This window comes from Thalassophryne amazonica, chromosome 1 (genome assembly GCF_902500255.1).
Source record: "Thalassophryne amazonica chromosome 1, fThaAma1.1, whole genome shotgun sequence".
Taxonomy (NCBI): domain Eukaryota; kingdom Metazoa; phylum Chordata; class Actinopteri; order Batrachoidiformes; family Batrachoididae; genus Thalassophryne; species Thalassophryne amazonica.
Genome location: NC_047103.1, coordinates 40774364 through 40788741, shown reverse-complemented (window position 1 = coordinate 40788741; position 14378 = coordinate 40774364). Strand labels below are relative to the sequence as shown.

General features: G+C 40.6%; 1 protein-coding gene across 1 annotated transcript in view; it reads right to left on the bottom strand.

Annotated features, from left to right (window-relative positions):
- Positions 1-3716: 3716 nt before the first annotated feature.
- The window catches only part of dipk2ab (divergent protein kinase domain 2Ab), a 116369-nt gene continuing 105707 nt past the window's right edge, over positions 3717-14378 (bottom strand). The window contains exon 4 of the mRNA XM_034168615.1: positions 3717-5860. Within this exon, the coding sequence (XP_034024506.1) occupies positions 5514-5860 (347 nt within the window). The 3' untranslated portion in view covers positions 3717-5513. The remainder of the gene's footprint in view (positions 5861-14378) is intronic.

Genomic DNA, 14378 nt, shown 5'->3' with positions numbered 1-14378 from the left:
ATCTGAAATTGTTGAGCTGCAAATGCAAACACTGGGAGGGGATTAGCTCATTTTTTGAAAATGAGGTACTAAATGGTGCATTTTGAGCACAATTGTAAGGATGAATAAAACCAAAAGTCCATATTTGCTCACAAAAAAAAAAGGTATTTTACATATTTACACAGAGTGAGGGTTGTGGTAGCAGGAGAAACTACTTTCCATTACAACTTTTCATTTATGAGATAGAAGTCAAGCCACAGCGAGGACACAATTATGCAAAATTTAAATACTGCACACCAATGCACGAGAAACTGATTGAACAATATTCAATTAAACTTATGTGAACTGATAGTCAATAGAAGAACAAATTTGTAATTCATTGCTGCATAGATTCAAAACAAAGAGGTTCTAGACATGAGGTAAAAAAAAATCCATTTTAAAATTGCATGCCAGTGCGGCTTTATCATGTATCAGTGACAATGAAACATTAGATTGAACTCAGCTATTATGAAGCCAATACAACACCTGAACACTTGGGTCGGAATTTAATTGTTTCATTGTCATTTCAAGTCATTCATAGCCATTTCAGGTTGCTCACAATAAAATCAGGTCACATTAAATAAGTGGGCAACCGGCTTTTAAAGCACAGTCAACACGTGGAAAACATGATACATCGTCTTTCAACAAAAAACCCATTATCAATGGGAAAACTATCACTTCATAAACAAAAGAAATTCAACAAAGAATGGACTGTTGATGCTTTCTTTGTGGCGAGAAACATCTCTGGAAGTTGTTGCGTTGATTTCACGGACTGTTGGGCAACTTTGTTTCAGCATTTTGTTGTGGTAATGGAGGCACTGCTTTCCACGTGAAACAAACTTCAAGTGGTTGTAACACCAGACACATTCAGCTTCCTCATGTAGTTCAAGAAATAATCTCTGAGCTCGTCCTTTTCCTCCAGCCATGACCATTTAAATTTGTTTTTTTTTATTATTATTGTCATCAGTCAGCAGGACACGGCCGAAAGCTTACATATCCTAACATTTCATCCTACCTACAAAACATGGACCATTGACACAGTCTGAAAATGCTGTAGTACAGTGCATCCAAAAAGTATTCACAGCACTTCACTTTTTCCACATTGTTATTTTACATCTTTATTCCAAAATGGATGAAATTCTTTTTCCCATCAAAATTCTACACACAATACCCCATAATGACAATGTCAAAAAAAGTTTGAGATTTTTGCTAATTTATTAAAAATAAATAAACTAAGAAATCACATGTACTTAATTATGTACAGCCTTTACCATGAAGCTCAAAGTAAATTCAGTTGATTGCACATGATTTGTAATGGCACACACTTGTCTACATATAAGGTCCCACACTTGACAGTGCATGTCAGAGCACAAACCAAGCATGAAGTCAAATGAATTGTCTGTAGACCTCTGAGACTGGATTGTCTCGAGGCACAAATCTGGGGAAGGGTACAGAAACATTTCTGCTGCTTTGAAGGTCCCAATGAGCACAGTGGCCTCGATCATCTGTAAATGAAAGACATTTGGATCCATCAGGACTCTTCCTAGAGCTGGCTGCTAGTCTAAAGTGAGCGATCGAGGGAAGAAGGGCCAAGGTGACCAAGAGCCTAATGGTCACTTTGTCAAGCCACTCCTTAGTAAAAGGCACATGGCAGCCTACCTGTAGTTTGCCAAAAGGCATCTGAGTGACTCAGACCATCACTCACTCATCTTCAATAGCTTATCTGGAACCAGGCCGCATGGGGCAACAGCTAGAACAGGAGACCCCACCTTCCCTCTCAGAACATGAGAAACAAAATTCTCTGGTCTGATGAGACCAACAGTGAATTCTTTGGCGTGAATGCCAGGCATCATCAGGAAACCAGGCACCATCCCTACAGTGAAGCATGGTGGTGGCAGCATCATGCAGCAGGAACTGGGAGACTAGTCAGGATTGAAAGATGCAGCAATGTACAGAGACACCCTGGATGAAAGCCTGCTCCACAGCGCTCTTGACCTCAGACTGGGGCGACTGTTCAAAGATAGGTGCACCAAGGTTGTGCCATCATATTCAAGAAGACTTGAGGGTGTAACTGCTGCCAAAGGTGCATCAACAAAGTATTGCGCAAAGGTTGTGAATACTTAAGTACACGTGATTTAAGTGTTTATTTTTAAAATATTTGAAAAACAAAACAAAAACGACAAATTTAAAAAAACATTTTTTTCATGTAGTCATTATGGGGAGTTGTGAGTAGAATTCCAAGTGTAAAAAAAAAAGAAGACTTGATTCCATTTTACAATAAGGTTGTAACATAAAAGGTGGACAAAGCGCTGTGAATACTTTCCAGATGCACCACAAGAGCTGACTGTGTGGATACTGCTTTTGCTATTTATTTTTTTTTAAATGATTTATCTCTTCCTTTGATGCCGCATTTTTAAAAAAGTGCTGTTCAAAAACAGTTTTGTTTCTGCTGGAAATCAATTTTAAAAGGAATATCATGTTGTTGTAAAACCTTTACATTAAATTTTGCAGACATTAATTTATGTTTGAAAACCATCCCCCTAAGTGTGGATGAAAAGAGAAGCATCCTTGTTGAGGAGACAGGCACAGCAAAGGGAACTTGGGCTTGGATCCAAATTAGAGGAAAGATGAAGATACGAAAGATCAAAACAGAGAAAGCAGAATGAGAAAAAAGGACAGGAATTGGCAAACACTGATGCCCAGCTGTGACACGGAAAATCTAATTTCAAAAATCACATAAAATGCAGTCAAAATGACTGGAACGTACATGGGAAATAATGGGGGAAATATTGAGACAGAATCAAGAAGAGCCCACACCACATCTCAGTGTATATATATCTCTCTCTCTCTCTCTATATATATATTCATTTATTTTAATATTTAAAACAGACTAAAAGTTGTAAATACAACTTTTCAATGAAAGGCACAGGAAAAAAAAAAAAAAAACTGCTAATGCTGAGACAATACTCAAAAGAAAAATTACAGTAAAAAAGTGGACATTTACCAATGTACAAATATCTCCAGACGGGAGAAACAAAAAGTGGATTGGGGAAGTGGGGGGCAAACTTTTCTTTATTGCTTTTCCAAACATACAAAGGTCATGCCTTCTTCCTCGGTGTTCCAGAAGGTCATAAAAAAAACACCAGTTAGGTTATCTACTTTCCCCAGGGCTCATATTTATGTTTTACTGGCTCGCCCACAGAGAGTGTTACAGAACACTCTGCCGGGCATTTAGTGTCTGTCTCACCACATCAAGAAAGATGAGACCATACAGGAACACAGGGGCAGAGATCGGTCTCCTCAGAGTGGTATCTCTCTGATGCCTTGTCAAATAAGCCTCTATTTGTGATTACGCTTTAATCTGTTAGTCCACCGAGTGTAAATATCAGGGCAGGCTGTCAGGCCAAGTCCAAGTCTTTAAATATTCACACATATTTCTAGGCCACAAAATGGCAATGTGCAGAAACTGATTCTGGACTGTGACATTATTACATTCAACTTGTAATAATTGTGGATTGTGTTTTTGTCTGAGGTGATTGGGTGGGAGAAAAATCGTTGCACTTGTTGTAATGACAATAAAATTATCTAAACATCTAAACCTAAGTAACTTAGGATCGTCTTTTTCCCCTTTTCAGTCAATTGATGGAGCTGCCTGAGCTTGAAAATACTGACATTTGAGCCAGTTTTGCATTTTTTTTTTTTTTTTTAAATGGCTCAACCATACTTCAAAAGATCATGTTTTGTGGCAAAATAAGTAAATTGTAGTGTTTTTGTATAGCTGACTTGTGATCCAGCCGAGCCGTAATGACCATAGACATGTCACAGTTCAGAGATCAATATGCAGGGTTCATTCAGAGCTTCTGCTGTTAACACCGGGGCTACTCTGTGCCATTTTTTAATTTTTAAAGCCAAGACCCATCTGAGATCTGGCAAAATTCAGCATAGTCCAGTAAAACTGAAGACTGTATCATACAGTAACCACGCGAGTGCAGGTCCATTGCTAATCAGATCCCAGGCAACTCAGTTACCATTAATTCAAATATGATTCAATTTAACGGTGTGAACCTTTCTGTACTTGATGTGTGTATGTGTGTCTGTGTGTGTGTACTGGGAGGGGGGCATGTATGTATGAGTGTGCAATGGCCAATTAAATGTGTCGTCTGGGAAAATGACAGAGACTGTGGAAGTCAGCAATTAGCTGCTTTGGGAATTTGGGAGTTTTTCCACTTCTAGCTTAAGTTACGGAACATACAGCCCATTCTGCTCAGCTCCCTTCATACCCAGCTTCTAAAACATATTCTGCATTTGTATTTTTAAAAATGCGGGGGGGGGGGGGGGGTAAATCACTGTAACCAACAAGGGCATTAGCAAAAATTTTGCTACAATTTTTATTGAAAACCAGCAGCCATGTCACAATATCACAAGGAAAGTCATTTTCAAGAGTGCATACTGTCTGTCTGCGCTCCACCTATACATTTCTTGTCCTTTAAGATGCAGGTATGTGCCTGTACAAGAGACTTGAGCAGAGGCACCAGAGTCACTCAAACAATAGTTGCCTTGGCTTCATCCACCAACTATGGTATACAATCTCTCTGGTATAGGCACATCTCCATCAAGGGAAAACCACTGTCCAGTTATCACCTTCTGTTATCTGTGTGCAGGTGCAGCACACTCTCTGAATAACAATAAAGGAAAACACTTAAAAAAAGAAAAAAGAAAAAAAAAAGCTCATTGCCACAATCCTGCAACCCATAAATGCAGTAACTGATTAGCGTATCAGGAAATTAGAGTTATATAGATGTCACGGGTGTTGTTTTTCTCCTGCAGGAAAACCAGACGCCTGCCTCTACCTCCCCACTGACTGCAGCTTTCTGCCTGCTTTCTACCTCTGCCTTCCCTGTGGCCACGCTGAGGAAAAACCATGACATGGTGAAATTTAAATATACAAATCTATTTAAATTCAGTCATGAAAAGGGGGAAGAAAAAAAGAAATCCAAACAACAAGAACAGAGCCTGGGGGCACAATGAAATGGGTGTTACGGTACCACATAAAAAAAAAAAACAATAATAATGGAAAAAACCTGATGGAAAAAGGGAGGTGAAGAGGAGGATAGATGCTAGCAGGGCTGTGCAACGCTGCTGCTCTGAAGCTCTGGTTTGCCCGAGCTCGAGTCCGGTGAGTTTACCGGCGCTGTTTCTCCTCCACTTCCCGCTGGGAACGGAGAGGTAATGCCCCCTTTTCTAGCCACATTCTGCAGCAGAGTCTCTGACCGCCACACTCCTCTTCCGCACAAGAATAAAGACAGGTAACAGCACGGTGAGCTTTGGCAAGTCTTTTCTTCAAGTTGACTTGTTGATAAAAGACACCAAACATTTTCCTGCTTCTGTGCAAAGGGGAGTGAATGACATCATGGACAAGAACCAGGGTCTGAGTTTAGAGATATGACTGCAGCTTTCAGTCTCTCTGCGTGTCAGGCTAATGCCAACTCCATTTATTACCTGGCCATGGCTGAAGAGGAAGCAGCAGCTAGCTGTGTGAGGTATTCGCGCAGTTCCTTGGCTGCTTGGAACCGGCCATAGCGCTTTTTGGGTTTGGTGCACTCGTCCAACAGGGCCTCAAGTTGTCCATCTTTGGCTATGTGTGCAGGGGGGTTGTGAAGGAGGCCTCCAGTGGTGCCCCGCCATGTAGCGTAGCGCGAAAGCAAGTTCTGGCACACAGCATAGTAATTGTGGTCTACGGTGACCCTGGAACAAAGAGACTCCTTCGAGAAAGACAGGCAGGCCTCCCTGTCGCACTCCTCAAACCGGCTCTCGTACCACACGTCATAGTTTTCTGGCTTGTCTGAAGGGGGACAGAGAGACACTTAAATGAACGAGCAGCTATAAAAACACAATCGTAAAAACATAGTCATTAATGACAGGCATAGATGCAGAAAACTCATTTTAAACATATAAAAGTATTTATGGGGTTGTCAGTATTTGCTCAGTCTTCATCAGATGAATTCATAATGAGACTTAAAAACTTTGTCACATAAAAATATTATAGACAAAATGTCTTTATGATAGTTATACGCATTTACGCTTTTAGTACATATTATTTTTTAAGTGTGCATAATCCATCCCGGGGTGCATATTTTAAACTGCACACTTTCTTTACTCAAAGTTCATTTCTGAATGATCTGTATGCAACTATTGATTATTCTCATAACATAATCTGCTACCTTTTCTACAGGCAGCTGAGTGCCCTTTATTCCCCATCTTTCAGCACAGTCCTGACAGCACATACCTCTTGGCACATCCATGACACGCATCCATGCACTCAATGCTCTGGTTTATAATCATCAGAAAAATATAAATTTGCCTTGATTTTTATTATTCACATTACACCACAAAACAGCTGCAGCATGAGACCTACTTACTTTTAGTGCTTCACATCATGTAAAAGTACAATTTTAAAAGGATTTGTGCTCATTCTTAAAGAATAAGTTCACAGTTTTATTAAAACGTTAGTCCTATTAAAAAAAATTGTTTTGATTACTTACTTTATGTACACACCAAACGTTAGTGTGTATTTGGTGGTTATTAAATTAATACAGGACCTAATTATGACTGTTTGTTACATCCACAAACAGACTGGTCAAAAGTATTTTTTTTTTTAGACTGAGGCAGCGTTGTAATAGATCAGTACTTCTCGTAATGAAAGGAATCGTCAAAGGCAAATATAGCGCAAGGCTGAGCCATATAGCAAAAAATATGATCTCAATACATTTTCCATATTCATCGAAACACATCACCATATACAACCCCTGGCAAAAATTATGGAATCACCGACCTCGGAGGATGTTCATTCAGTTGTTTAATTTTGTAGAAAAAAAGCAGATCACAGACACGACACAAAACTAAAGTCATTTCAAATAGCAACTTTCTGGCTTTAAGAAACACTATAAGAAATCAGGAAAAATAATTGTGGCAGTCAGTAACGGTTACTTTTTTAGACCAAGCAGAGGGAAAAAAATATGGACTCACTCAATTCTGACGAATAAATTATGGAATCACCCTGTAAATTTTCATCCCCAAAACTAACACCTGCATCAAATCAGATCTGCTCGTTAGTCTGCATCTAAAAAGGAGTGATCACACCTTGGAGAGGTGTTGCACCAAGTGAATTGACATGAATCATGGCTCCAACACGAGAGATGTCAATTGAAACAAAACTCTTAAAAGAGGGTAAATCATCACGCAATGTTGCAAAAGATGTTGGTTGTTCACAGTCAGCTGTGTCTAAACTCTGGACCAAATACAAACAACATGGGAAGGTTGTTAAAGGCAAACATACTGGTAGACCAAGGAAGACATCAAAGCGTCAAGACAGAAAACTTAAAGCAATATGTCTCAAAAATCAAAAATGCACAACAAAACAAATGAGGAACGAATGGGAGGAAACTGGATTCAACGTCTGTGACCGAACTGTAAGAAACCGCCTAAAGGAAATGGGATTTACATACAGAAAAGCTAAACGAAAGCCATCATTAACACCTAAACAGAAAAATCAAGGTTACAATGGGCTAAGGAAAAGCAATCGTGGACTGTGGATGACTGGATGAAAGTCATATTCAGTGATGAATCTCGAATCTGCATTGGGCAAGGTGATGATGCTGGAACTTTTGTTTGGTGCCGTTCCAATGAGATTTATAAAGATGACTGCCTGAAGAGAACATGTAAATTTCCACAGTCATTGATGATATGGGGCTGGATGTCAGGTAAAGGCACTGGGGAGATGGCTGTCATTACATCATCAATAAATGCACAAGTTTACGTTGATATTTTGGACACTTCTTATCCCATCATTTGAAAGGATGTTTGGGGATGATGAAATCATTTTTCAAGATGATAATGCATCTTGCCATAGAGCAAAAACTGTGAAAACATTCCTTGCAAAAAGACACATAGGGTCAATGTCATGGCCTGCAAATAGTCCAGATATTAATCCAATTGAAAATCTTTGGTGGAAGTTGAAGAAAATGGTCCATGACAAGGCTCCAACCTGCAAAGCTGATCTGGCAACAGCAATCAGAGAAAGTTGGAGCCAGATTGATGAAGAGTACTGTTTGTCACTCATTAAGTCCATGCCTCAGAGACTGCAAGCTGTTATAAAAGCCAGAGGTGGTGCAACAAAATACTAGTGATGTGTTGGAACGTTCTTTTGATTTTCATGATTCCATAATTTTTTCCTCAGAATTGAGTGATTCCATATTTTTTTCCCTCTGCTTGGTCTAAAAAAGTAACTGTTACTGACTGCCACAATTTTTTTTTTCTTGATTTCTTATAGTGTTTCTTAAAGCCAGAAAGTTGCCATTTGAAATGACTTTAGTTTTGTGTCATGTCTGTGATCTGCTTTTCTTCTACAAAAGTAAACAACTGAATAAACATCCTTTGAGGCCAGTGATTCCATAATTTTTGCCAGGGGTTGTATATATTTAATAAAGCTGCCGGTTTGAAGAGTATGCTGAATGCCAGACACCTGTAGAAACCAGAGGGCTCATCTCAAACTCGAGAATATAGTTTAAACCAGGGGTGTCCAAACGTTTTTGAACAGAGATCAACTTTTAAAGTTGACAGCATATCGAGATCTACCAAGTCATATCGAACTCCGTAGCATAGCCACAATTTATTGTGCACCAATATAATAACAATTTTGTGGCACAATAATAGTGCATAACTGAAGTAAATGTGCATGGTGAAAAAAATAAGCACAAGTTAGCCTAGGACTGGCCTCAAGTTGGAAAAGTTGTTTCCTACCTTAATCCCCTTTCACACCAGGCTTGCATACAGTTGTGTTGTGATGCGTATGGAGTACAATGGAAAATTGCGCAGCTTTCGCGTAGTCCCTGTGTAGGCGGTTGTGTGATTGCGTACCTAGTCTTGCTTTTAGTTGCTTACTGCCACGTATGTAGCCATCACCACTATTTTTCTGCCTTTCACAGTCCACTCGTGCCTACTTTTTTTTTTTTTTGACTGTGTAAATGCACTCCGTTCTGAAAGCGGTACATGTACGGAACTCACGTTTCCAGACGTACAGTGGGAGACAAGCTGCTGCCTTGTCACAGCTGCGTTGTTGCATGCAGGGAGGGAGGGAGGGAGAGAGGGGAGAGAGAGAGAGAGAGAGAGAGAGAGAGAGAGAGAGAGAGAGAGAGAGAGAGAGAGAGAGAGAGAGACTTGTGCACAGAGAGTAGAAGTTTGGCTCAATGACACTACAGACTGACACGCAGATGGATTTGATACACTGGAAAAAGTGAGAAGACATTATTTCCAGGAGTTAAAGGACTTTATTAACGTGCCACAATCGTGAGAGAACTTAAGAAGGTGAAAGTGTGCAGATCTGCAGCCTGCAATCACGCGCATTCAGTCCATTAGGAGTGAACGGTGGACATGTCCTCTCGCTGGCAATCTGTCCATGAGGAGTTAACCTGGACATGGACATGTCCTCTCACTGGCAATCAGTCCGTGAGCAGGAGTTAATGGACTTTATTTAACTTGCCACAATCTTAAGTGGAGGAGGTGAAAACAAAGCAAAGCTGCATCTGGCAGTTGCATGCGCAATCTGTCCGTTGAGAAGTGAATGGTGGATGTGGATATGTCCTCTCACTGGCAATCTGTCAATGAGGAGTGGAAGGTAGAAACTTGGCTCACCTCTTCTTCCATGGTTTTGAAGCTTCGCTACCAGCAAAGTCCAGCGGGATGGATAAAATCTATCAATCCAGGTGTGCACTGATAAAAGGATTTTTCGCCCTGGCAGGTAGAATTGCAGAGGCCTGGTGTACAGCAGCGCAGTGTTGTGTAGCTTTATATACAGTTGCAGAGTGTTGTGCAGACTTGCTTAAAAACTGCATACTTTGTGTCTAGTGCTCTACGCTAAAAAAAAATTAAACATGTTTAATTTTTTGTGTCCACCTCACGTAGCCTGCTTTTCTCTGCACAGTCAGTATGCCGCAATACGCAACTCTATGTTGGCCCTGGTGTGAAAGGGGCTTTAGTTGGGACTTCTGGCACATTCGCCTCTACTGGTGGTTGGCTCTCACTGCGGTATTGTATCACTTCCTGTTCCGGAGCACAGCGGTGTTTTGCTGTATCTGTTAGCTGTTTAATCTGCGCAGTTAGATTGATCTAGTTACTTAGATAACGATTTGTTTCACAGTGTTATCTTCACGTGCCTTAACTAAAGCACTCCCTCTGCTGAATCACCTCTAAATTATTTACACGTTATTCACTTTGCGTGTTTTTAGGAATCCGCTAGCTTAGCGCAGCTACTAGCTCTTAGCCGGTTTAGCATGGTGGCTTCTCCTGTCTCTCCCGCACTTTTCTGCTCTGGGTGTGAAATGTTTAGTTATTCCTCGGCCTCCTTTAGCAGTAATGGTACTTGTAATAAGTGTAGCTTATTCGTAGCTTTGGAGGCCAGGCTGGGCGAATTGGAGACTCGGCTCCGCACCGTGGAAAATTCTACAGCTAGCCAGGCCCCTGTAGTCGGTGCGGACCAAGGTAGCTTAGCCGCCGTTAGTTTCCCTCTGGCAGATCCCAAGCAGCCGGGAAAGCAGGCCGACTGGGTGACTGTGAGGAGGAAGCATAGCCCTAAACAGAAGCCCCGTGTACACCACCAACCCGTTCACATTTCTAACCGTTTTTCCCCACTCGGCGACACACCCGCCGAGGAAAAAACTCTGGTTATTGGCGACGGTTTTGAGAAATGTGAAGTTAGCAACACCAGCAACCATAGTCAATTGTCTTCCGGGGGCCAGAGCAGGCGACATTGAAGGAAATTTGAAACTGCTGGCTAAGGCTAAGCGTAAATTTGGTAAGATTGTAATTCACGTCGGCAGTAATGACACCCGGTTATGCCAATCGGAGGTCACTAAAATTAACATTGAATCGATGTGTAACTTTGCAAAAACAATGTCGGACTCTGTAGTTTTCTCTGGGCCCCTCCCCAATCGGACCGGGAGTGACATGTTTAGCCGCATGTTCTCCTTGAATTACTGGCTGTCTGAGTGGTGTCCAAAAAATGAGGTGGGCTTCATAGATAATTGGCAAAGCTTCTGGGGAAAACCTGGTCTTGTTAGGAGAGACGGCATCCATCCCACTTTGGATGGAGCAGCTCTCATTTCTAGAAATCTGGCCAATTTTCTTAAATCCTCCAAACCGTGACTATCCAGGGTTGGGACCAGGAAGCAGAGTTGTAGTCTTACACACCTCTCTGCAGCTTCTCTCCCCCTGCCATCCCCTCATTACACCATCCCCGTAGAGATGGTGCCTGCTCCCAGACTACCAATAACCAGCAAAAATCTATTTAAGCATAAAAATTCTAAAAGAAAAAATAATATAGCACCTTCAACTGCACCACAGACTAAAACAGTTAAATGTGGTCTATTAAACACTAGGTCTCTCTAAGTCCCTGTTAGTAAATGATATAATAATTGATCAACATATTGATTTATTCTGCCTTACAGAAACCTGGTTACAGCAGGATGAATATGTTAGTTTAAATGAGTCAACACCCCCGAGTCACACTAACTGCCAGAACGCTCGTAGCACGGGCCGAGGCGGAGGATTAGCAGCAATCTTCCATTCCAGCTTAATTAATCAAAAACCCAGACAGAGCTTTAATTCATTTGAAAGCTTGACTCTTAGTCTTGTCCATCCAAATTGGAAGTCCCAAAAACCAGTTTTATTTGTTGTTATCTATCGTCCTCCTGGTCGTTACTGTGAGTTTCTCTGTGAATTTTCAGAACTTTTGTCTGACTTAGTGCTTAGCTCAGATAAGATAATTATAGTGGGCGATTTTAACATCCACACAGATGCTGAGAATGACAACCTCAACACTGCATTTAATCTATTATTAGACTCAATTGGCTTTGCTCAAAATGTAAATGAGTCCACCCACCACTTTAATCATATCGTAGATCTTGTTCTGACTTATGGTATGGAAATTGAAGACTTAACAGTATTCCCTGAAAACTCCCTTATGTCTGATCATTTCTTAATAACATTTACATTTACTCTGATGGACTACCCAGCAGTGGGGAATAAGTTTCATTACACTAGAAGTCTTTCAGAAAGCGCTGTAACTAGGTTTAAGGATATGTTTCCTTCTTTATGTTCCCTAATGCCATATACCAACACAGTGCAGAGTAGCTACCTAAACTCTGTAAGTGAGATAGAGTATCTCGTCAATAGTTTTACATCCTCATTGAAGACAACTCTGGATGCTGTAGCTCCTCTGAAAAAGAGAGCTTTAAATCAGAAGTGCCTGACTCCGTGGTATAACTCACAAACTCGCAGCTTAAAGCAGATAACCTGTAAGTTGGAGAGGAAATGGCGTCTCACTAATTTAGAAGATCTTCACTTAGCCTGGAAAAAGAGTCTGTTGCTCTATAAAAAAGCCCTCCGTAAAGCTAGGACATCTTACTACTCATCACTAATTGAAGAAAATAAGAACAACCCCAGGTTTCTTTTCAGCACTGTAGCCAGGCTGACAAAGAGTCAGAGCTCTATTGAGCCGAGTATTCCTTTAACTTTAACTAGTAATGACTTCATGACTTTCTTTGCTAATAAAATTTTAACTATTAGAGAAAAAATTACTCATAACCATCCCAAAGACGTATCGTTATCTCTGGCTGCTTTCAGTGATGCCGGTATTTGGTTAGACTCTTTCTCTCAGATTGTTCTGTCTGAGTTATTTTCATTAGTTACTTCATCCAAACCATCAACATGTCTATTAGACCCCATTCCTACCAGGCTGCTCAAGGAAGCCCTACCATTATTTAATGCTTCGATCTTAAATATGATCAATCTATCTTTATTAGTTGGCTATGTACCACAGGCTTTTAAGGTGGCAGTAATTAAACCATTACTTAAAAAGCCATCACTTGACCCAGCTATCTTAGCTAATTATAGGCCAATCTCCAACCTTCCTTTTCTCTCAAAAATTCTTGAAAGGGTAGTTGTAAAACAGCTAACTGATCATCTGCAGAGGAATGGTCTATTTGAAGAGTTTCAGTCAGGTTTTAGAATTCATCATAGTACAGAAACAGCATTAGTGAAGGTTACAAATGATCTTCTTATGGCCTCAGACAGTGGACTCATCTCTGTGCTTGTTCTGTTAGACTTCAGTGCTGCTTTTGATACTGTTGACCATAAAATTTTATTACAGAGATTAGAGCATGCCATAGGTATTAAAGGCACTGCGCTGCGGTGATTTGAATCATATTTATCTAATAGATTACAATTTGTTCATGTAAATGGGGAATCTTCTTCACAGATTAAGGTTAATTATGGAGTTCCACAAGGTTCTGTGCTAGGACCAATTTTATTCACTTTATACATGCTTCCCTTAGGCAGTATTATTAGACGGCATTGCTTAAATTTTCATTGTTACGCAGATGATACCCAGCTTTATCTATCCATGAAGCCAGAGGACACACACCAATTAGCTAAACTGCAGGATTGTCTTACAGACATAAGGACATGGATGACCTCTAATTTCCTGCTTTTAAACTCAGATAAAACTGAAGTTATTGTACTTGGCCCCACAAATCTTAGAAACATGGTGTCTAACCAGATCCTTACTCTGGATGGCATTACCCTGACCTCTAGTAATACTGTGAGAAATCTTGGAGTCATTTTTGATCAGGATATGTCATTCAAAGCGCATATTAAACAAATACGTAAGACTGTTTTGCATTAACGCAATATCTCTAAAATTAGAAAGGTCTTGTCTCAGAGTGATGCTGAAAAACTAATTCATGCATTTATTTCCTCTAGGCTGGACTATTGTAATTCATTATTATCATGTTGTCCTAAAAGTTCCCTGAAAAGCCTTCAGTTAATTCAAAATGCTGCAGCTACAGTACTGACGGGGACTAGAAGGAGAGAGCATATCTCACCCATATTGGCCTCTCTTCATTGGCTTCCTGTTAATTCTAGAATAGAATTTAAAATTCTTCTTCTTACTTATAAGGTTTTGAATAATCAGGTCCCTTCTTTTCTTAGGGACCTCATAGTACCATATCACCCCAATAGAGCGCTTCGCTCTCAGACTGCAGGCTTACTTGTAGTTCCTAGGGTTTGTCAGAGTAGAATGGGAGGCAGAGCCTTCAGCTTTCAGGCTCCTCTCCTGTGGAACCAGCTCCCAATTCGGATCAGGGAGACAGACACCCTCTCTACTTTTAAGATTAGGCTTAAAACTTTCCTTTTTGCTCTGTATGCACCACTCTGCATTTAATCATTAGTGATTGATCTCTGCTCCCCTCCACAGCATGTCTTTTTCCTGGTTCTCTCCCTCAGCCCCAACCAGTCCCAGCAGAAGA